Source organism: Dipodomys ordii, unplaced genomic scaffold (genome assembly GCF_000151885.1).
Source record: "Dipodomys ordii isolate 6190 unplaced genomic scaffold, Dord_2.0 Scaffold19, whole genome shotgun sequence".
Classification (NCBI taxonomy): domain Eukaryota; kingdom Metazoa; phylum Chordata; class Mammalia; order Rodentia; family Heteromyidae; genus Dipodomys; species Dipodomys ordii.
In genome coordinates, this window is record NW_012267235.1 from 5,718,545 (window position 1) to 5,742,838 (window position 24,294).

The 24,294-nt window shown below is 43.9% G+C and overlaps 2 protein-coding genes across 2 annotated transcripts in view; both read left to right on the plus strand.

Annotated features, from left to right (window-relative positions):
- Cfap52 (cilia and flagella associated protein 52) overlaps positions 1–12,663 on the plus strand; it is a 39,542-nt gene extending 26,879 nt beyond the window's left edge. The window contains exons 8-14 of the mRNA XM_013013100.1: positions 1,192–1,362; positions 2,499–2,647; positions 5,097–5,242; positions 7,796–7,947; positions 10,320–10,422; positions 11,832–11,943; positions 12,488–12,663. Coding sequence (XP_012868554.1) covers positions 1,192–1,362; positions 2,499–2,647; positions 5,097–5,242; positions 7,796–7,947; positions 10,320–10,422; positions 11,832–11,943; positions 12,488–12,663 — 1,009 coding nt within the window. The remainder of the gene's footprint in view (positions 1–1,191; positions 1,363–2,498; positions 2,648–5,096; positions 5,243–7,795; positions 7,948–10,319; positions 10,423–11,831; positions 11,944–12,487) is intronic.
- Positions 12,664–15,392: 2,729 nt separating this feature from the next.
- Positions 15,393–24,294, plus strand: part of Usp43 (ubiquitin specific peptidase 43) — a 48,818-nt gene continuing 39,916 nt past the window's right edge. The window contains exon 1 of the mRNA XM_013013101.1: positions 15,393–15,902. Within this exon, the coding sequence (XP_012868555.1) occupies positions 15,393–15,902 (510 nt within the window). The remainder of the gene's footprint in view (positions 15,903–24,294) is intronic.

Below are 24,294 nucleotides of genomic sequence, written 5' to 3' on the forward strand. Positions count from 1 at the left end.
TATATATATATATATATATATATATATATATTAAAGTTTGTACTTTTTAAACAGTGTTGGAGGGGGAGGAGAAATCGGAAATTGCAAGATGAGAAAGTAATCACTAAAGGTTCTCACAAACACAATTGCTATCAAGGTTTTTCTTTCCAATGCTGGAGACTGAACCCAGAGTTTCACACATTCTAGGCAAGCATTCTATTGCTGATCCCAACATTTTGTTATTTCTCTTTGTTTTTTTGCTAGTCATACAATTTTTAAAATAATGTACAAAATTTTACATACTGATTTTTTTACTTTCTTCAAAAACCATATTCATCGTAATATTATTACATGCTAATTTATGTTGTAATGATAATATATACATATATTATACAATACATAAACTACATAGAAGCATACACTACATATATACATAAACTACATACTCCATGAATATCACTTTAGTGGCTAGGCAAATATTCTACCTATGAAGTTGCATCCCATAGATCATTTAATTGCTCCATTATCATTGGTTATTTAAGTTGTTTCTAACTCTTCCCTCTTTTAGATAAGGTGAGCATCATTTGATATTAAAGATTTTCTCCATGAGCCAGGCACTGGGGGCTCATGCCTGTAATCCTAGCCACTCAGGAGGGCTGAGATCTGAGAATTGTAGTTTAAAGCCAGCCTGGGCAGGAAAATCTGTCAGACTTTTATCTTTAATTAACCACCACAAAAATCAGAAGTGGTGATGTGGCTCAAAGTGGTAGAGCTCTAGCCTTGAGGAAAAGAGCTCAGGGATACTGCCCAGGCTTGGACAAAAAAAATTTTCAAAAGAAAGGCTTCCCCCCACCCCCACCTGATTTTAGGGTTATTTTTCAGAAATGGAATTAATAAAGGACTTAGTTGACATAAGGTCATTGTACCCATAAGCCTGCATGGCCATTCCTTTCTAACTAAATCCTGCCTGTCTTGTCCAGACCAGTTTAGAACATATCCCACTGATGGATAACATCCTCCATGACCCTTTTAACATATGCTGACCATGGCTGGAAAGCATCGTGCATAAGCCACATCTTTCCAAGCATGCCACTTCCTTGAAGGCTTGTCGCCTATCTCAAGGCTGATTGGTACCTTCTTGAATGCTTGATATAGGCAGCACATATCTGCTGATGGAGTGAATTTACTTTATATTTTTGCTTCTCTTTAAAGGAAGATTCAGTTACAAGGTGGTGTCACTTCTATCACACTTCGAGGAGAAGGACACCAGTTTTTTGTAGGGACAGAAGAATCGCACATTTATCGCATCAGCTTTACGGAGTTCGAAGAGACTCTCATTGCATCTTGCCACTTTGAAGCTGTACAGGACATTGTCTTTCCATTGTAAGTAGAAACAGAATATTCTATGGTATGGATTTGATACAGCATGCAAGGGAATTTTCCTCTTTTTAATATCTTTTTTTCTCCTTAATTTTTTTAATGAAGTGAATTATTTTAACAGATATTCTATTGTATTCACCATTAGTTACATGAACTTTACTAGTAGTGGGGCTTGAACTCAGGACCTTGTACTCTTGCTTAGTTTTTATGCTCAAAGCTAATGCTCTACCACTTGAGCTAGCTACACCTTCACTTCCAGCTTTTTACTGGTTAATTGGAGATGAGAGTCTCGTGGACTTATCTACCTGGGATGGCCCCAAACTTTAATCCTCAGATCTCAACCTGCTGAGTAGCAGGATTTCAGGTGTGAGGTACTAACGCCTGGCACTTTGATTGAAATTTTAATAAGATCTTCTATGCTTTAGGAAAGGGTTTCTTCCTTTAATGTAAAATTTCCATGCAAATATTTATCTCAAGAGACATTATTTATCAAGCATATACTTGCTTTCAAATTCATCCAGTTACATATATCAACTATGTAACTTTGTGTCAGTCATACCTCAATAAAGTGCTTTTTGAAAAGGAATGTGACTATTATACCAGTTGAAACAGACTTCAAATTGACTTTCTAAAAAATGTTGTGCTGGTCCTGGAGCTTGAATTCAGGGCCTGACCACTGTCCCTGAGCTTTGCTTTTTTGCTCAAGGATAGATAGCACTCAACCACTTGAGCCACAGCTCCACTTCTGACATTTTGGTAATGAACTGGAAAAAAAGCATCTCATGGATTTTCCTGCCTGGGCTGACTGGATACTGAGATCCTCAGATTTTAGCCTCCTGAGTGGCTAGGATTACAGGCATGAGCCATGGGTGCCCTGCCTTTTTTGTTTTTGTTTTTGTTTTTTAAAGCAACTTTGTCCCAACCTTTCCTAAAGGGAAAACACTAGAAAAGATTTCCCATGGGGGATTTGAGGGCACGGGAAGCCACTTAGCATGAGAAATCTCTGAGATTTGGGGAATCATCACAGAAAAGGCATCCAGCCCTAGATCCTTGTGAGACACATTTGGGCGCCAAAGGTGTGCCTAACACCACATATCATTTGTGGCACCATCTCTTATCCCTCGATGGCTTCTTTGCAGTGGTACCGCTGAGCTATTTGCCACATGTGCTAAGAGGGACATTAGAGTATGGCACACAATGTCCAACAAGGAGCTGCTTCGGATCACTGTGCCTAACATGACCTGCCATGGCATTGATTTCATGAAAGACGGCAAGAGCATCATTTCAGGTAAGGGCTACCGGTCAGGATTTAGTACTGGGCTCTGACTGTGGCTTTGATCCTTTGTCCTTCTCACTCTCCACCAGTCTCCACCTGTGGAAGGATGACCTGAGTCAGCCTATTGAGGGCCACTGGCTTTGGGGTTTGTCTAGCCTCTCCTCTCCTCATCATTCCCTTCCAGGTGGGGAATTTTTCTGATCTAGAAAGGACCAAGTAAGCAATTTCCTTTCTCTCCAATTGCTACCTGTCACTTTTCTGTTTCTCTCAGTAGGGAAATTTACTAATTCAATTTTGAGAAGGACTTGAGGTCTTAATGAATAGCATAAGGATACTTGTATTCAGACCATTTTTGTTGTGTGGGAGAAAGCTATGCTACTCAAGCTAGGTTACTCTCCAAAAGGAAAAATTTTTAAAAACTCAATTTATGCCAAAGTGTTATTATTATTAACCAGTATTGAGGTTTGAACTCGGCCTTGGATTCACTTTGCTTGCTCTCTTGGCTGGTGCTCTACCACTGTAGCCATGTCTCCAGTCTGGCATTTTTCTGGTTCAGTGGAGATAGAGTCTCACAGACTTTTCTGTCTGGGATGGCTTGGAACCTTCTTCCTCCAAGCCTTAGCCTTCTGAGAGCTAGGATTATGAGCAAGAGCCACCTATGCTAGGCTTATGCCTAAATTATAGATATGATAGTCTACCTTTAAATATTTCACTTCTAAAAACATTTTCTTATAAAAGTGTTTCTTAATATCATCTATATGTAATCTACATCAATTTCCCCTGGGTGTCACAAAGTAAGTTTACTTTTGACATCAATGAAAGGTCAAGCAAATCTTTAGGGACAGCTTATTAACATGGTACCATTAAGAACCTGCCTCATCCCGTCTTTCCTTGGCTCTGCTTTCTCCTGTCTTCAACCCAGTGTGGTCACCAGGGCTTGCACTGCACTTAGGCTGACAAATCCTCAGGTCAGAAATGGCCAACATTTTGACCTTTGCTTTTGCTCATAAACTCATGTCCATGTGTCCTGTGGATTCCCAGTTCCAGATATAGTCAAGGTTCCATTATTTGTCACCTTGTCCTCTTTTGTCTTAGCCACCACCATCTCCTCCTAAGACACCATAGTAGCTTCCTTCCCACCTCTCTCTCCACATCTACTTACAACCAAGAGACCAGAAATCTGTTTTAAAATGCGGAATCCAGCCAGGCTCAAAAGTCTTTTATCTTCTGTTAATAAAGTCCAGGTGATAACCTGCAAAACCCTGCATGACCTTCTCCCACCCTCCCTTTCCCTTACTCACCTGGACATCTACCCCTACTGCTCACCCTCTCCAACCACACTAGCTTCTTGGTAGTTCCTCAAACACACTGGCCTTGGGGCTTTTGCTCTAGCTGTTCTGTCTGCGTGCTGCTCCTCCCCCTGATTATCCCACAGATTCTTCCCACCTCTTCTCACTACTTCAAGTCTTTGCTAAAATGGGATTTACCTTGAGCATCCTACTTAAAATTACCAAGAGGCAACACTAAAGCTAATGAGAAAGCACTAGCCATGTGGAGACCTGAGGGAGAAGCATTTTAGGTAGAAGGAATAGTGTTAAGTGTTAAGGCCCTGAGGTGGGAAATAACTAATCAAACTATTAAAGCTTGGATAGGATGGTACCAGTGAAAAGGGAGAAAGGTGTATAGATTCTGGATATTCTTACAGATGTGACTTGCTGATGGATTGGAAGCTGAATTGGGTTGGGTGGGTAGAATAGAGATACTCTAAGGAACTTAAGCAACCGGATGGATGGATGAATAGATGGATGGATGGATGGATGATGGATGAATGGACGAATGGGTGATGGATAAGTGACTGAATGAGTGGGTGGGTAGATGAATGATGAGTAGATAAGAGATAAGTGGGATGAATAGATGGATGGATAAATGGGATGGATGGATGAGTGGATGGATAGACAGGTAGAGGAATAGATTGATAGATGGTAACTATATTTATTGAGATGGGCAAGAAGCTGAGAATGGGGAAAGAAGCATCTAACTTTAGTAAAGCTGTAGTAGCAGAGGAGGAAAGCCAATAATTACTTGGAATTGTTAAATGATACATTCCAGATATGATATCAAGTTACTAGTTGAGTGTATAGGTCTATAGCTCACAGGGAGCTGGGAACTGGCCTCCCTCTTTCCTTCCCCTCCCTTCCCCCTGAATCCTCCCTTTTTACCTGACATAAGACACATCAGCAGACAGAGTCAACAAAAGCTCACCTTTCCTTGGTGTTGGAGTAGCTCCAGGTGGGAGCAGTTTGGAGGAGCAGGAAAAGAGGGTGGGAATGTTGTCACCTGGTTCATCACTGCTGCTTCTCCAAATCCGGATTCTCATTTATGATTTAGAGGATGGGCCGTCTGCAGAGAGTGAGTGTGAGTATGCCAACCTTGCTTGCCTTTTGTCTTCCTTTCATGCCAGCTTGGGACGATGGCAAAATTCGAGCCTTTGCCCCTGAGTCCGGACGACTGATGTATGTCATTAGCAATGCTCATAGAATCGGAGTGACCGCCATTGCTACCACCAGTGACTGTAAAAGAATCATCAGTGGTGGCGGGGAAGGCGAGGTACTGCTCTTAAAAATGCATTTCTTCAAAACAAAACAAAAAAGCTTCATTTAGAGCAATCAATGAATAGAACACCATCTATTTGAAGATGTACTAAGTCTCAAGTACGGTCAAGGAGGGTCAGGTTAAAGATTTTTGATGATACCCTAAAGTTTATTACAAATTGAAAAACATACAGCTAAAATACATTTGTTCACAGAAAGACACCTGAGATACAGACTTGAAAACACCAGGTATGGAAACAACCTGTGAATCCAAGTTGGTGTTTTGCCAGAGTTATGACATGTTTTTTTCCTCCATGTTGTATGTTTTAAAGCAGATATGTGCACATTTAAAAATACATCAATACTTATTTATCTTAATACATTCATTATTTGCTTATTTATTTTATTGGGGGTGGGGAGGCATGTCCTGGAGCTTGAACTCAGGCCTGGGCACTGTCCCTGAGCTTTTTTGCTCAAGGTTAGTGCTCTACCACTTGGGCTACAGCTCCATTTGTGGATTTTTTTGAGTAGCTAATTGGATATATGAGCTCATAGTCTTTCTTGCCAAGGCTAGCTTCAAACCTCAGTCCTCAGATCTCAGTCTCCTGATGGCTAGGATTATAGGTGTGAGTCACCAGTGCCCAACCTGTTGTTTGTTTGCTTATTTATATTTTATTTATTTATTTATGACAGTACTGGAGTTTGAACTCAGAACATTGTACTTGCTAGACTGGCTCTCTACCATTAAGCCATACCTCCAGTTCTTTTTGCTCTGGCAATTTTGGAGATAAGGTCTTGCTTTTTTTGCTTGGGCCAGCCTAGACCATGATCCTCTTATTTACACTTCTTGCCATAATTGAGATGGCAGATATGCTTCACTATATCTAATACCCAGCTTTTTCTGTTGAGATGGAGTGTCATGAACTTTTCTGGCCTGGCTGGCCTGGAACTGTAATGCTTCTGATCTCCAGTTCTCACGTTGCTGGGATTTCAGGTGTAAGCCACTGGACCTGATCAGAAAATCACATTTACAGAAGTGGTGCTCTTGGCTTGCTTGGTGATGGTCACAGTTCCATGTCATCTACTCCTTTCTTCCTTTCTGGGCTATTGTAGGTCTCTTCCTAAAGACAATCTTCCTGGGCTTTGTAAGTACTAGAGACCTAGCTGCTTGGGGGAATGCACTGAGGAAATGTAGTACTGGCTAAAGTGCTCAGGTACTTCCACATTCAAGTGCCCCTCTTTTAAATATCCTAACCTAAAAAGGTGTGGTGGTGCATGCCTATAATACCAGCTACTCAGGAATTACTGGCATGAGGATCAGAGGACCAGAATGAGGCTAGATACTGGTGGCTTATGCCTATAATCCTAACTACTAAGGAGGCCGAAATCTGAGGATCAGGGTTTGAAGTCAGCCTGGGTAGGCAAGTCTCTGTGAGATTCTTATCTCAAATTAATCACAAAAAACCTAGAAGTGGAGCTGTGACTCAAGTGGTAGAGTACTAGTCTTGAACAAAATAACTCAGGGACAGTACCTAGGCTCTGAGTTCAAATACCAGGACTGAAAAAAAAAAAGGAAATTTGTTCTCTTTAATACCAGTCATTACTCTACCCATGTCATAAGATAATTACTTAAACAGCATAAAAATGAATCTGGCCTAAACTGTCATTGTCTTTACTCTGACAATGTAGACCATTCAAATGCTTTTCTGACTTCATGTAACCTTATTTCCCTCCTAAAAGGTATAGAGATGTCCAACCTCTTCTGATTTATCTTAATTCTAGTTTTTAATTCCCTAGACCTCTATTTTCTCTCTGGCTGGAGGCCTCACACAGAACAGTTTCTGCTCTTCTTATTTTTATTTTTTAAGTCTAATATATTCATTTAAAAATGGTATATACATCAGATCACATTACTAGGTTTCCTGGCATAGTTGTAACACTGCCTTTATCCATTAAATGACATCTTACAATACCTAGCTTTCCCTTTATCCATTCCTTTTTACTTATAACGAGAGCATCATATTGATTGTTTTAGAATTTGGTGTGTGGTTGTATTATCTATGAATTTCATGTCAGGAGAATGAGCAGGTATTAGAAAATATTTGCAATGGAGAATGGGTACTGGGTTTCCTGGGCTTGACAGCCATTGCTTTTAAAACTGAACAGCTGATGTGAAAGTTTAAATATGGCTTTGGGTACCCAAGAAGTTTCCTGATGGCACCAGAAATTTGAGAACAGTGCTCAGCAGACATGAGAAGGCAGATTATTTCACTTAATTTAGCAGAGGCCTTGGCATGATCGATTTTCATAGTGTGTGTCTGCTGAAAGCAGATGCAGGTACCAGATCATCCGTGGCATTTCCCAAGCTCCGTAGATGACAGCATCTTGTCCACGAATATCCCTGCCCTTCAGGGTACCATTCCCACTTATGATAAGCATGGAAAAGTTAAAAAAAATTAAAAAAAGAAAACCAAGCCATGCTCAGCAAGTGTGAATCTGCTCTTGGATGTTTTCTGGTCCCTCCACAAGTCTCCAGTTTGTGTTAAAGCTTGTGGTTTGGGGCTTTCAGGTGAGGGTGTGGCAGATTTGTGGCCACACCCAGAAGCTAGAGGAAGCCTTGAAGGAGCACAAGTCCTCGGTGTCCTGCATCCGGGTGAAGAAAAACAACGAGGAATGTGTCACTGCCAGCACTGATGGCACTTGCATCATTTGGGACCTTGTGTAGGTACCTGGGATGACAAAGGAGGAGGACAGGATACCTGGTTGAACTCCCAAGGAGGGTGGGCTCCATCTTATGTAAGGCAACAGTGATAAAGTCCTGGGTCTGCTTGGCAGCTGGGGTTTACTGACACAGATGGGAAGGGTGGAGCCTCTGGGAGAAGTGGGAAGTTTTTGGGGAAAGCTCGCATTATTCGATTTGCATTAATTTAACTGGAACTGTTGTAAAGAAAAGGAAGCTGGGGAAGTTAGTGTGGACAGTTCCTTCTTGCCCCTCAGTCACAAGAATCCTGGAAGGCTTGGGACAGGGGGATTCTGGGGGTATAGATCTTCCTTCCCCTCAATTGGCCATGTTTCCAGAGACCTCTTACACCACAGTGAGTGAGTTGACTCCAAACTAAGTAGACCAGAACGTGGCAACTTCACTGGAGGAATAATTCAGAAAATTTGCAAAGGTGATTTCTGAATTTTTGGTTAGAAACTTTTTTTTTCTTTTTGGCCAGTCCTGGGGCTTGAACTCAGGGGTAGGGCTCTGTTCCTGAGCCTCTCTGTACTCAGGGCTTAGACTCTGTTCCTGAGCCACTTGGTGCTCAAGGCTAGCGCTCTACCACTGGAGCCACAGCACCACTTCTGGTTTTCTGAGTAGTCTATTGGAGATAAGAATCTCACAGCCTTTCCTGCCAGGCTGGCTTTGGAGCTCCATCCTCAGATCTCAGCCTCCCCAGTAGCTAGGATTACAGGCGTAAGCTACCAGCATCTGGCTAGAAGCATTTTTTGCTGTATGCTTTTTTTTTGGGGGGGGGGTCCAGTCGTGGGGCCTGAACTCTGGGCCTGAACACTGTCCCTCAGCTCTTCAGCTCAAGGCTAGCGCTCTACCACTTGAGCCACAGCGCCACTTCTGGCTTTTTTTCTTTTTGCTTATGTGGTGCTGAGGAATCGAACCCAGGGCCTCAGGCATGCAAGGCAAGTGCTCTACCACTAAGCCATCTTCCCAGCCCCTTTGCTGTATGTTTTTATTTTGGAATCAGATCCCTGTGTTCCCAACTCCTCCTCCCACCCATCCATTAAACACTATACATAATCTATGGAAGAAAGTGATACTTACATTTTTTTTTGGTATGGGATAAGCATTCTTAATCTAAAAATCCAACATCTGAATGCTCTGAAAATGTAAACATTTTTAGCATCGTATCAGCACTCAACTATTTCAGATTCTGGAGTGTGTGTGTGTGTATTTATTGTGCTGATTATGGGGCTTACCCCAGTGTTTCATGCTATTGCTTGGCTTTTTTCCCCCTCAAGGCTGGTGCTCTACTACTGAGCCATACCTCCAATTCCACCTTTTTGCTGATAAATTGGAAATAAGAGTCTACTAGATTTCTGTGCTCAAGCTGGTTTTGAAACAGGATCCTCAGATCTTAGCCTTGTGAATAGCTAGGACTATAGCTGGCTGATTGGAAGTATTTTAGAGTTCAGATTAGAAATGTTCTACCTATAAAGTCTAAGCAAGATCACTACATTGCCTAAACTCAAAAACTCAAGACATTTCTGGTCCAAAGCATTTTGGATATGGGATATTCAACTTGTACAGCATCTAAGTCAGGGGTTCTCAAAACTCCTGAGCACAGCACAGTTGGTTTCAAATGCAAATGTTTGGGCCTCATTCAAACCCATGGAATCCAAATCCCTACAGGTGGGTTCCAAAAGCATCCATTAAAAAAAAAAAAGTAAAATTCACTCAGCTCCATTTGGACAAATGGTAGCCTCCAGATAAAACACCTTATATGGGAGGTAGCAGGTGGGCTCTGAGTTCAGTCTCTTCAAACTCCAGGTTTCACATTGAGTTTGCACTCTTATGTTTAGAAAGGGTCCCCCAACCCCTCTTGTCTTCTGACTGCCTCTGACAGATAAGGTGTGAGGATATATAGGTAGACAGGGCAGAGCACTGAGAGGTCTGTTTTTCCTTCCTTCCTTCCTTCCTTTCTTTGTCTGCTGGTCTAGGGTCTTGAAATCAGGGCCTGAGTGTTGTCCCTGAGCTATTTGACTCAAGGACAGTGATCTACACTTGAGCCATAACTCTACTTCTGATTTTTTGGATGGACTTTCCTGCCTGGGCTGGTTTAGAACCATGTTCTCAGCTCTCAGCTCTCTAAGTATAGCTAGGATTACAGGCATGGGCCATCAGTGCCCACTGTGCCAGAAGTCTGATTTTTTTAAAAAAGATATCCATATGCTAATGTGCTGGGTGCTGTGAAAACTTGAAGATAGACAGGCTAACCCAAATCCAAGCTAGTACCATGTATAATTGGAATAGTACACACATTTTTCTTGGGAAGAGCAAGTAGAGTTTTGCAGTTATTGAATCTACTTTTCAGGCGTCTTCGGAGGAATCAGATGATTCTGGCCAATACTCTATTCCAGTGTGTGTGTTATCACCCTGAGGAGTTCCAGATTATCACCAGTGGGACAGACAGAAAGGTGAGTAGTTGGTCTTCCTTATCCAAGTCTATGAATTCAATCAACTATGGAGGATTGAAAACGTTTGGGGAGAAATTGGATCTACACTGAACATGTAGACTTTTCCTTATTATTATTATTATTATTTGGGTCCGGTCCTGGGGCCTGAAATCTGGGCCTGGGCGCTGTCCCTCAGCTCAAGGCTAGCCCTCTACCACTTGAGCCATAGTGCCACTTCCGGCTTTTTTCTTTTTTCTTATGTGGTGCTGAGGAATTGAACCCAGGGCCTCATGCATGCAAGGCAAGCTCTCTACCATGAGCCACCTTCCCAGCCCCTTCCTTATTATTATTCCCTAAATAAAACAGCATCACAACAATCACTATCACATTTCTATTGGTTGCATTAAGTGTGGTTAAAATGTATAGGAGGGTAGGCAAAAGTTCTTATTTAACAGCCTTGAACGTGTAGGTTTTGGTATTCCTGGGAGTAAGTTCTGGAACCAATCCCCCTGGCAGATGCTCAAAGATTATTATAAACTATAATCACTAAAATCTCCCTTTGTGTGTGTGTTCCTAATTCACTAAAATAATTTTACTAAAAAGTCTCCCTTCTAATGAGGCATGGATGGCTCATGTCTGTAGCCCTAGCTACTCAGGGGGTTGAGATATGAGAAGATCATGGTTCAAAGCTAACCTAGGCAGGAAAGACTGTGGGACTCTCATCTCCAATTAATAAGCAAAAATCCAGAAGGCCAGGTTTGGCTCAAGTGGTAGAGTACTAGCCTTGAACAGAAAAGCCAAGCCAGAGTACAAGGCCCTGAATTCAAGCCCCATTACTGGCACAAAAATAAATACATAAAAGTTTCCCTTCTAGGAGGGGACCATGGTATAAATTTGTCTTCAAGTCTTATCCTGTATTTTGTTGCTTTGGGAAAGGAGAGAAGTAAGGACAAAAGAAGGTCCAGTCACAGTGGGCAGGTGGCTGTGTAGGATCAAGTTTTCAGAACTCTCCAGAATGCTCGTTCCTCCTTCCAGAACCCCATCTGGAAGCAAGGAGCTTTCCCTCCCACCAGGCTTGCAGCTTTGCTCTCCTCAAGCACAGAAAGTGCTTATTTTACACTTCTTTATTTTATATTTTGTTACAGGCTCAATCTGCTTAGTCTCATCAAAAGCTTTCTGTGGAAATCCAGGTTTATCAGCATATCAACATCTCTTTAAATAGCCTGCAAATTAAAAAAGCCAATACTAAAAATATTAAAAATGGTTTCTCCACCCCTGCTGTAGCCTATTTCTAATTTCAGCCCAAACCATCCCAGAGTATAGTAGTTTTTGCTATCTTTTATATAAAGTGAAGTCATCTGTGTTAGCATGTGTGTGAACAATACCACTGAGCTGAGCCCCACCTAATGCCTCTTTTTCTTGAATTCCAGATTGCTTACTGGGAAATATTTGATGGGTCAGTAATCAGAGAGTTGGAAGGTTCCTTGTCTGGGGCCATTAATGGTATGGACATCTCACAGGAAGGACTGCATTTTGTCACAGGTTAGTCCTGGGATAAGAAAAAACACCAAAACTTAGTTTATTTAGAGAATGAGGAATTCTAGACAGGAGGCAATTGAAGAAATAGTAGAAGTATCTCAAGGAAGGACAAGTTGGTTCAATTCACCTTGAATATAACAGTCAGCATGGATTTAAAAAAAATAAAAGCCCACAGCTGGGCACTGATCACTCATTGTAATCCTAATCCTCACTAGGATTACAGCTCTCAGATTATACAGATTATAAATATCAGGAGGCTGAGATCTGAGGATCAAGGTTTAAAGCCAGCCAGCCTGGGCACGAAAGTCCAGCAGACTCTTATCTCCAATTAATCCACCAGAAAACTGGAAGCGGAGCTGTGGCTCAAAGTGTTAGAAACACCAGCCGTGAGCACAAAAATTCAGGGACAGTGCCCAGGCCCTGAGTTTAAGTCCGAAGACCCCGCAAAAATTTGGCACATGGAGAATGTATTGAAAATGAGTTCTTGGAAATCAGAGCTATTTTTCTTCTATTGAAGCAATGTTGTTTGCCTTTTTTTTTCCTTTAGGTGGAAATGACCATCTGATCAAAGTGTGGGATTATAATGAGGGTGAAGTGACGCACATTGGAGTAGGACACAGTGGCAACATCACTCGCATACGGATAAGTCCAGGGAATCAGTACATCATCAGCGTGAGCGCAGACGGAGCCATTCTGCGGTGGAAGTTCCCTTTCGCTTCTTGAAGCCTGGCACCACCTCCCTGCCTTGCACCCTGGTGCACCTGCTCTCACCCACCGCCAAGTTTGGATAACTCCAGCCCGAGTCTTGACTTCGTCACATCTCAGGTTTTATTCCCCAGTCAAAATACTTGATCCCTAAAATGTCTTTCTTTTGTAGAATACATTTCATTCTTAAATTGTATATTAAAAAGTTGAAGTTTGTTCAGGAATACTTCAGCCAGACTATAATTTTTTTTAAAAAAAGACACACAAGTAAGTTCCAAGTGATCGCTTCCTGTACAATCTCTTCAATGACACCGCAGACCCCACACATATCCCTCATGTTCTGTTACCAGATAGAAGTGGCCTTTTGCTAGTTAATTGGAAATGAAGACTGGAGGACTTTTCTGTCTGGATTGACTTTGAACTGTGATCCTCCAGATCTTCCTGAGTGGCTAGGATGGTAGATATGAGCCATGAGTGCCTGGCTGAAATTATCTTCATTGAACAAGCTGCAAGACAAGTTTGAACCAAGATCATCTAGGGTAGTCTTTTTTAAAAACTCTCAGGTTTAGTTTTTTACTTTTGTCACGTGACTGCACATATCATGCTTAAAATTGTTGTTGTGAGAATTGAGTAAAATAATGTGATAACACATGAGCAGAATTCCCAATGCAGAAGTACACTTGAATGTTTTCTTAAAGACACTATGTTGTTGGGGGCTTGAAATTTCATCCTAAAGATAAAATTTCAGAGATATTTTATCAGACCTGTTCCTGAACTGTTTCTTCAGTGCTTAATACCAGAAAAGTGAAGAAATGGATCATTCAACTAGGCATCTTTTTTTCCCCCCAGAAAGGATGAATGGTGGCATTTTCCAGATACACCTTAAGACTTTAGGTCATAGTACAGTTTTCCAATCTATGTATGTATGTATGTATCTATCTATCTTGTTTTTGTTTTGTGTGTGTGTGCATGTGTATAGTACTGGGACTTGAACTCAGGGTCTAGGCTTTGTCCTCTAGCTTTTTTGTTCAAGGCTGGCACCCTACCACTCAAATCACAGCTCTACTTTTGGCTTTTTGGTTGTTAATTGGAGATAAGAGTCTCATAATTTTCCTGCCAGTCTGGTTTTGAACCATTGTCCTCAGATCCCAACCTCTTGAGTAGTTAAGTTTACAAGTGTGAGCCACCAGTGCCTAGCTTTGAAGCATATCCATATCCTTTAATACTAGTGTGTGTGTGTGTGTGTGTGGTGTGTTGTGTGTTGCTCAGGGCTGGAAGCCTACCACTTGAGCCACAGCTTCCCATCTAGCCTTTTGGTGATTATTTGGAGTCTCAGGGCCTTTCCTGCCCAGGCTGGCTTTGAACTGAAATCCTCAGATCTCAGTGGGTAGTTAGGCTTACAGGCATGAGCCACCAGCACGTAGAATGATTTTTTTTCTTTTTGCATCAAATAACTTCTGCAATCTGATTTGAAATCTTAAGGAGGATATTTAAATAAATGATGGCCATCTACTCAATAACAGACATTTATTTCAGTGTGTTGGTATAATACTGACTTCTGCATGCTGCTCACTCATCCTTCTTCGAGCTAGCAACTGATGAGAAATTCATTTTGCAAGACTTTCCCTGATTAATTATAAACCTTGCAGTTATAGGATAAAAGCAAGCAGGGTTACCTAGGGAATCTAGGGCGGGGCAAGGCCAGACCAATTCTCATTGGGCAACAACTCAGCGAGGATTTTGCGCTAACTAGGGAACAAGCCACCACGTAGGGGGCGCGCCAGAGAGGCTGAAAACTTCCTGCTGAGCAAACCCGGAGCCTGGAAAGGGCAGGAACACAATGCTGGGACTCCCCAGCAGGGTCGAGTTCCGGTTTCTCTCCTTACCTGGCATGGATCAATCTGAGCCCATTTCTCCGAGACAACGATGATGATCCAGTCTCACAAGTTTTGGAACATGACTCTAATCTACTCCTTAGTTTAAAAAAAACAACAACAACAAAACCCAACAAAATCCTCCACCACTCTGGGTGTTTCCTCTAAGGGTGACAGGCGGGCGGCTGCGGGTTCAGGCCCCGGGGTGGCTAGTGCTCGCCCTGGGCCCCCAAGGAGCAGCGGGCTGCAGAGAGGTGGCGCCACCCGACCGCGTACACCTGAGCCTGCAGAGGGCCCAGCCTTGCACAAAAGCATCCCCCACCCCCCATCCCTTCGCCACACCCTGGGGAGACTCTTCCTTCTCTCCCCCCCCCCCCGCCCTACCCCCGTCTTCACCTGGCTGCGAATTGCAAGACATTTTGCGATAGCCAAAGGCTTTGCAATTTCCTGGGCGCTTCCGAATTTTCCATTGGTCGTCTACCTACCAGATTGGAAAGATGGGCGGGGAACGGGAGCAGAGGTGAACTGCAGGTCTGCGGGTTTAGGAAAGGGAAGGAAGGGTGGGGGAACTGGACCACGTTGACTCCTGGAGCTCTTCGTCCCGTCCCCCGCACCCCGCAGAGCGGCAGGGCAAGGGATCCGGAGGACCCTGGGGTGGCCGGCACTGCCCCGGGGGGGCCGGCTCAGCCGCCGGATTCCCGCGCGGGGCGGGGCGGGACGAGAGGCTCCGCCCTCGGCTCCACCTCCGCCCTGGCCCCGCACACCTGGTCCGCAGGTAGCCGGCGCTGGGCGCCTTTCCGAAGCTATCAGGGCCTGGGGGTTGCCAGTGCGCCTTGGGCCGGTAGGCTCCGGGAATCGATCGGGCGGGGAGTCATGGACCCGGGCCCTGGGGACCCGGCAGGAGAGCGGCCAGCCGCGCCCCGGCCCCGCCGCCGCCGCTCCCTGCGCCGCCTGTTCAGCCGCTTCCTGCTGGCGCTGGGCAGCCGCTCCCGGCCCCGGGACTCGCCACCCCGTTCCCAACCCCAACCCCAACCCGGACACTGCGATGGCGACGGCGAGGGGGGCTTTGCCTGCGCCCCAAGTCCGGCTCTAGCAGCCCCCGGGAGCCCCGTAGCGGAGCGCCTGCTCGGACCCCCATCCCAGCTCCCCGCGGGCAATGGGGTGCGGCCGCCCGGCGCGCAGGGCTTGAAGAACCACGGCAACACCTGTTTTATGAACGCCGTGGTGCAGTGTCTGAGCAACACCGACCTGCTGGCCGAGTTCCTGGCGCTGGGACGCTACCGGGCGGCGCCGGGCCGCGCCGAGGTCACCGAGCAGCTGGCGGCGCTGGTGCGCGCGCTCTGGACCCGCGAGTACACGCCCCAACTTTCCGCCGAGTTCAAGGTAGGAAGCGCGCCGCAGACATCGCCCTAAAAAGAAGTGTTGGGAAAGGGTTTCCTTGGGACCTTGTTGCGTTAGGTGCCATGTAACCCAGCTCTGCTTGGGGTTGCCGCCTTTGTCTTTTGGGGGTGACGCGGTACGCGACTTGCATGTTTTCCCCACGAATTAATTTCGCCCAGGTATGTGGAGCGGGGGTGGAGAAAGCTGGCAGGCGTCGGTGTATTCGGCACTCTGTGTGTGTGTGTGTGTGTGTGTGTGTGTGTGTGCACGCGCGCGTTCAACCCACATTCGTGGAAGTATTGTAGGCAGGCAGGGTTCGAACGCCAGGGTTCAAGCATTTCCACTTAGGGGCTTGGAAGGCCGAGGCCTCCCTTGGAGGAAGTGATGCTGGCGAGGAGAACTGACCGAGAACTCGGACGCGGCCGGCTTAGTTCTAGAAAACGATCCAGACCGAGGGATCAGCCAGTACAAAGGCCACAGAGGGCCCCGAGGAGCTGCGTGCGGGAGGCGTGGAAAGGAAAAAGAAAAAAAAAAACACCAAACACAACACTGGTGTCGCTGGGTCTTGGGAGTCTTGGCGAGGGTCGTCAGATCGGGTACGGCCTTGGGTTGTCTTCTAAATCCGCGTGAGAACCCGTGGGCCCGGCACTGTGTGGAGTGGGGGGGGGTGGGAGGGGCAGTGGGTGTGCTATTTTAGAGGTACGTTCTTTATTTAGTTGAATGCACATTAAATTTACAGTGTAGGAACGAGGGACTGAGTTTGTTATCGGTTGGGTCACTTTCTCCGTGCTGAGGTCTCTACAGAGTCTCCAGACTTGGTAAAATTGGGTGCTATCATTTTATCTCAGGTTAAAATAATGTGTGAAATTATGTGTGTGTGTGTGTGTGTTCGTGTTTGTTCTTTCAGAGGCCTAGGTGGATGAAAGTGTTCCTGGTTCTTGATGCACAGGGCGTGCTGAAAAACCGCAGCTTTGGACCTGGAGTTGAAGCTCCCCATCTATGTGGAATTGTTCTGGGTTGAGGGTGGGGGTGTGTGTGGGGGAAGGGAACCTGTCAGTGCTCATTCCACAAGCATCACTGCTCTTGAATTTCAGCCCGAGAAAGCAGTCTTTGTCACGTGACCTGCAAGGATGCCAAACCACCCTCTCCACCCCCCCCCCTTCCTCAGGGAGGTAGCACTGACTAACAGAGATTCAGTGGGTGTCATGAAGGTCTCTCTTGGCCACTGTTCTCTTTTTAAACAGGGGAGGGAGGCAGTGTAGTGTAGTGGGTAAGAGCAAGGTCTCTGAGGGCTTTGTGATTTTTGAGCCAGTTACTAAATTTTGCTGTGCCTCAACTGTGTTCCTCTGGAGAATGGGAACTTACTGGACAGTCTTTTATTATTGGGTTGTTGCCTATAAGTTGGATATGCAGTCTGGAGGACAGTGCCTGGTCCCTGTTTTAGGTTAGACCTCTTCACCTGCAGAGACATAGAGGAGGGAGGAAGGTAATTCCTGAGTTTTCTTGCCAAATGCACTCCCACCCAGTTACTATAGCCTGGAGAGAACTGAGTAGTTGAGAGAAAAGAAAAGAAAAAAAAAACCCCTCAAATTAGTAATCAGTCATTGAGTGACTCACCAGGATTTCCTAACCAGCTGTCAAATCCCTACAGTTTGGGGAGCTCCTTGGTTAGCCCTACGGAATTGATGGGTAATTGTGTTGTTTTTAATATGTTAATGAAGTAGATAGCATCTGGGGTTTCCTGGGATTTTGACAAGATTGAATGGTTAGGAGGAAGATTCCTCACTCTGGGTCTTTAAGCATTAGGGCTTGAGATCTGATTGAGATCATCCTATTTTACCTGTGTTTAAACATTCATCCATACCACACATTCTTATAGACCTTGGAGAGTACTGTTGGGAATGTGGGGTGTAAGACAACTACAAATCCAGATCCTGAGGCTATCTCAGAACTTCCTATGTCCAGGAAGAAGGGAGTATGCTCATGAAAATGATTCTTACAGACACAGGACTAGAACTTGTGACATGCTAGAGAAACGAAAAAATACAAGGTGTTTTGACAGTTGATGGGAGGAGGGTGGGTTTTGATTGAGCCGAAGCCGGCTTTCCTGGGAGGCATCCAACAATTGGGTTTGGGTTTTGAAGAAAAATGTGTCAACTCAGGACATGGGAGATGGGAAAGTGCTCTCCAGGTCCTGGGAATGGAAAGTGCCAATCACAGAGGTTGGGTGGGGCTGAGAGGCCTACCAAGTACTTTAATGGAAGTACTTATTCTTGATAAGTAAAAGTTGAATTAGCTGGACACCAGTGGCTCAGGTCTGTAATCCTAGATACTTGGGAGGTTGAGATCTGAGGATTGTGGTACTAGGCCAGTTTAGGCAGATAAGTTCATGAAACTCCCTTCCCAACCCATAGCTGTGTCCGGTGGCATGCATCTGTAATCTTAAACTATATGGGAGGTTTGGTCTGGGGTTCAGGTGAGCCTTGGCAGAAAAATTCATGAGACATCATTCCAGGGGAGGAAAGCTGGATATGGTGCCTGGAGCCTGTTGTCTCAACTACAACAGAAAACTCACAATAATTGGATTGTGGTCTAGGCCAGGAAGCCACATCCTATTTTTTTTTTTTTAAGTAGTAAACAGCAACAGGGCTTGGAGCTGGAGGGGGTGTTGATTAAAATACATTGTATACATGAGTGGAAATGTCACAATGAATTTCCTTCTTGTATAGCTCATGTGCACTTTAAAAACCCCAACAAACCAGGGTTAGCAGATGTGGCTCAGCAGTAGAGGGCCTGCCTAGCAGACTAGCAAGTGTGAGACACTGAATTCAAACCCCAGGCCCCACCCCAAAGTGTATATTTACACTGAACAGCATGAGTTTTGATATATGTATCCATGGTGAAATGATTAATTCAAGCTAGTTAACATCCACCAAACTTTCATACTTAACATTTTTTGTGTATGTAATGAGAACACTTAAGGCCTATTTTCCTTTCATTTTCCAAATATATAATACATTATTCATTATAGTCACCATGCTGTGTAATAGATTTCTGTGACTTATTGAACAAAAAGACATCACACCTTTTTTTTCTTTTGATTTCTTTGATTAGGAGCAAGGAGAAAGATTTCTTTTTTCCTTTTTGTCTAGTTTGCTCTTGGAACTGTCTCTTCATGTTTGTGTGTCCATTCTATTATTTATCTATTGTTTCTCTTCTTTCTCTCCCCCCTTCCTTCTTTCCTTCCTTCCTTCCTTCCTTCCTTCCTTCCCGTTTCTCTGTGTAGGCCAGGCTAACCTTGAATTTAAGGTCCTTCAGCCCCAGCCTCCCAAATGTAGATCTGCTTTTGTCTTAATATTCCTTTGATTTTTTTTCTCTTACATTTCTCAGCCTTTGCCATAATTGCTACAAACATTTTCTCCAGATCATCTCCTTCTTTTCCCCAGTTCTGGAAGCTTTGGATTTATTTATGCCAGATCTTTTGATAAATATTCTATTTTATGTCCTTTCTATAGTTTTCTATGGTTATATTAAGGGTTTCAGCCATCTGGAATTTATCTTAGCTTATGTGCATAAAATCAAATTTAGATCTACAGTGACGTGCTAGAGGCATTGCTTTTTAAAAAAACAAGGATTCCTTCTTCATTTGTCTTGTGTTTTAGTAGCTCAAACAAAACAAAAAATGGAGCAAAAAACATGGAACAGGGAAAAATGCAAAATGGTTCTAGGAATCTGTATTTTAGAATTATAGCTGTGATTCATGAGGTTAGATACAATGTAGAAAGTTAAAAGCAACAACCATTTAGAACGTATTAAAAGTTAGGTTTCATGGGTGCTTGTGGCTTACACCTGTAATCCATGCTACACAGGAGACTGAGACATGGAGGATCAAAGTTTGAAGTCAGCCTTGGTAGAAAAGTCTGAGAGACTCCATCTTCAATCAACCAGCAAAATACTAGGTGGAAGACATGGCTCAGTGGTACAAGCAAATCAACCAACCAACCAACCAAACGAACAAACATATAAACAAATTCATTTATAAAATCTGGAAATATGAAATATGCTAAAATTATCAATATTTGAGAGAGGAAAAAACAACATATGTGCACAAATAGAACCATGTCATATTGTAGGATAGAAATACCAAATATTGGGTGGACACTGATGGCTCACACTTGTCATCCTAGCTTCAATGGAAAGCTGAGGTTGAGTAGATCATGGTACAGGGGCAGCCTAGGGAATAATATTTTTTTGTCAGTTGTGGTGCTTGAACTCAGGGCCTAGGCACTATTCCTGAGGTCCTTTGCTCAAGGCTAGAACTCTATCACAGCCCTACTTATGGTTTTCTGGTGGTTAATTGGAGATGTGTCTCAAGGACTTTCCTGCCTCAGCAAGCTTTGACCCTTGATCCTCAGCGCTCAGCCTCCTGAGTAGCTAGGACTACAGGCATTTAGCCACCAGCACCTATCATAGGGAATAAAAGTTTTTATTGCTCAAGTCTAGATCTCTACCACTTTGAGCCACATTGCCACATCTGATTTTCTGGGGATTAATTGGAGATAAGAGTCTCACAGAAGCTGAGCACCGGTGTGGCTCATGCCTGTAATCCTAGCTACTCAGGAGGCTGAGATCTGAGGATCACAGTTCAAAGCCAGCCCGGGCAGGAAAGACCGTGAGACTCCTATCTCCAATAAACCACCAGAAAATGGGAAGTGGTGCTGTAGCTCAAGTGGTAGAGCGCTCGCCTTGAGCTGAAGAGCTGAGGGACAGCGCCCAAGCCCAGAGTTCAAGCCCTATGACCGACAAAAAAAAAAAAAGAGTCTCACAGATTTTCCTGCCTGGGCTGGTTATAAACCACAGTCCTCAGACTTCAGCCTCCTGAGTAAGTAGGATTACAGGCATGAGCCACGGGCACCTGGCTGGAAGAAAAGTTTTTGAGTTATTTTGTCAATTGAGAGTTGGATGTGGTGGTATGAGATTTGAACTCAGGACTTGTGCTTACTAGGCATCTGAGCTATGTCCCCTGTCCTTAAACTACAATGTTTAAGATCATCTTGTATCAATGCATTTAATAAGATGCCATTTTCCCCTGATAATTTTGATACGCCGAAGTATTTTTGCTTGTGTGTAAGTTTCCATAAGCCCAGCCTAGAAAGTGTTTTTATAGAATGACCCTTGTGTGTGTGTGTGTGTGTGTGTGTGTGTGTATGTGTGTGTGTGTATGTGTGTGTGTGTGTGTATGTATGTACGTGTGCACGTGTGCATGCTTGAATTTAGAGATTGGAGCTGGTCCTGAGTTTTTTGCTCAATGCTAGTGCTCTATCACTTGAACCAAAGCTCCATTTCTGGCTTTTTTGGTAGTTAATGGGAGTTAAGAGTCTCATACACTTTTCTGTCTAAGCTGGTTTTGAACTGCAATCCTCTGCTCTTGAGCCTCCTGTTAGGAATATAGGAAGAACAATTGTCCTAGGAGGGCCTTTTTTTTTCTTTTGGTTGGTCCTGGGACTTGAACTCAGGACTTGGGTGCTGTCCCTGAGCTTCCTCCCGCCCCCCCCCCAACCTCCCCTCTAATATAGTGTTCTACCATTTTGAGCCACAGATCGACTTCTGGTTTTTGGGTGGTTCATTAGAGATAAGAGTCTCACTGATTATCCTGTCTTGGCTGGCTTCAAACCATGATCCTCAGATCTCTGCCTCCTAAGTAGCTAGGTTTATAGTCATGAGCCACTAACACCCCACCAGGAGGGACATTTTTAAGGTCTTGTCTTGTAGCTAGGCTAACAGGAAGCGAACCAGTCTTAGAGAATTATCATGATCAGCTGGAGGGTACTGGATTTCACCGGCAGGGAAGGAGGGAGGTGCAGGTATAGACCACAGAAACAGACAGACCAGATCAAGGTGTAGCATGTTTATTTGAAGCTTCAAAACCTGTAAGCAAACAGATAGAAGATGTGGATTAGGGCCAGAATGGAGAAGGAGTTTGGACTGTTGGGAGATGATTTGGAGAGTAAGGATGGATTCAGAGCAACTGCTGAGTTGGTCTACCATGCGCACTGGGCCCTCAGAGAGTGATGCGCTGGGCAAGCTCCTCCTTAGGTACAGGTTCTCTGGCTCAGGTTTAGTTAGAATAGAACAGTAAGAGTTAGAATGAACTCTAGAGGAGGAGCAGAGGCCTTTTGGGGGCCGGAATCCAGTCTGCTTAACAACTGATTTGGCATCTGCTGATGGGAGGGAGATTGGGAGAGATATATTAAGAAAAAGGGCTGGTTTTAGAGCTTCTAAGTTAGAGGGACACTGGCTGTTCATCCAGACGAGAATGTCAGTACTAGGAGATAAGTTGAGGGTGGCTTGCTGGTAGGATTGTCAGATAAAATGCAGGTCTCAGTTGATTTTGAATTTTACCATTTTCAAGTGTATAATACACTATTATTAATTATAGTAGTCATGCTGTGTAATAGATCTCAGTAACTTGTTAGTTTATTGAACAAAAAAGAATAATACCTTGTTTGTATTTGTTTGATGAAAGGCCAGCTACACACCATTGTAGGCAGATAAATAATGAATATGCTTTGAGTATAAATATGCTCCAAAAATTGCATGAGGGCATATTTCTTTTAAAACAATCATTGCTTATTTGAAATTGAAACTTAACTGGATGTGCTCTTTTGTTTTTTTTAACTTTTTTTATGTTAGTACTGAGGCTTGAATTCCAGGCATGAACACTGCCCCTTTGCTTTTTTAAACTGTTATGTACTTATTCGTTGTCTTGCTTATCTGTCCTTTTGCTTTCTGCTAAAGGCTAGTACTCTACCACTTGAGCCACAACTCCACTGCTGTCTTTTTGTTGGTTAATTGGAGATAAGTGTCTTGTAGACTTTTCTACCCAGGTTGGCTTCTTACGTCAGTCCTCTGATCTTAGCCACCTGAATAGTTGGGATTACAGGCGTGAGCCTGCAACACCTGGCTTGTTCTGTGTCTTGGAGATGGGGTAAAGTGGGCAATGCTAGGGATGAAACCTAGGACCTTGTATATCGTAAGCCAAGAATTCTGCCATTGAGCTACATGCTTACTCCTGTGTTTCCTTAATTCCTATGTGGGAGTCAAAGTGCAAAGAAGTTTAGGGTGGAAATCCCAAGAAAGATGATTGGCATGAAGATGCAGAAACAGCATTTCAATTGATTAGATTTGAAATTTTGCTTCAACTCATCCTAAAATTTCCTATTTCCAGGGAAGATTAAAATTCAGGCTGTTTTGTTGGATTGATAGTGATGTGAATTATCCTGGTGTCTGGCCTTGTATGAGCAAAGAACAGACCTACTTGGGATGAGGCTGGAAGCCTGGCTGGCTCCACCATCTGGGAGTGGAGGCCTGGTTCTGCAGTCTAAGGGTGGAGGCTTGATGCTGCCATGTACCAGTGGACGTTTGGCCATAATGGGCTGTGAACACATGTCTGTGTGTATGCAGACATAGGGACCTTGTATACTCAGGGGAAAAACAAAGTCTCTAGAAAGGTGCTCATGGAGCTGCTGAGAATCCTACGTTTTTGGAAGGTGCCCCCAGAGAAGGGATGAGAGACTCTTATATAGTATTGCAATGCTAACCTTTAGAATAAACTTTCAAAAGCAGAAATAGGCATTGACACAGAAAAATGACAAAGTTGTTGCACAATTTAGCAAATGCCAAGACAAAAGGAGCTGGGAAGTCTTGTTTTGTTTACTTTTGTAGGGCCTGGGGTAGGGGCAGGGGTGGGGGAAATGAAGGACTGGCTCAACCTTTTCATTATCTAACCACAGAAAGCAAAGTTTGTATTGTAACTTTTGAACCTTTGTGTGGTCCTTACCTTTTTTTTTTTTCTCTAGGGGGTGGGGGCACTCTGCCCCTTGAACTACAGCTCTACTTTTTGTTCAGTTTCATTTTGGTGGTTAATTGAAGATAAGAGTCTCAGGGCTAGCTTTGAGCCTTGATCCTCAGATCTCAGCCTCCTGAATACCTAGGATTAAAGATGTGAGTCACTGTTTCTCAGTAGTATTCTTACAGTTTCATAAGTGAAATGACTGGAATGGAGCCACTTATATATGTATTTTAGGAAGTCAAGTTTGCTACAAGTATGATCCACTCTCAAAGAAGAAAGAGTGGATGCTATGGAAATGAAAGAAACAAGAGAGGGAGATAGGGAGAGTAGATAGATACCAGCATGGAGAGAGTATTGGAGGGAGGACCAATGGCCATAGAATACCAGCCATCAAAGAACACAAGCTTTAGGGAAGATAGATGGTCAGTCAATTCAAAATATTTAACAGAGGCCTGGTGTTGGTCATTCATGCCTATTATCCTGGCTAGTTAGAAAGCTGAAATCTAGCCGGGCTCTGGTGGCTCACGCCTGTAATCCTAGCTA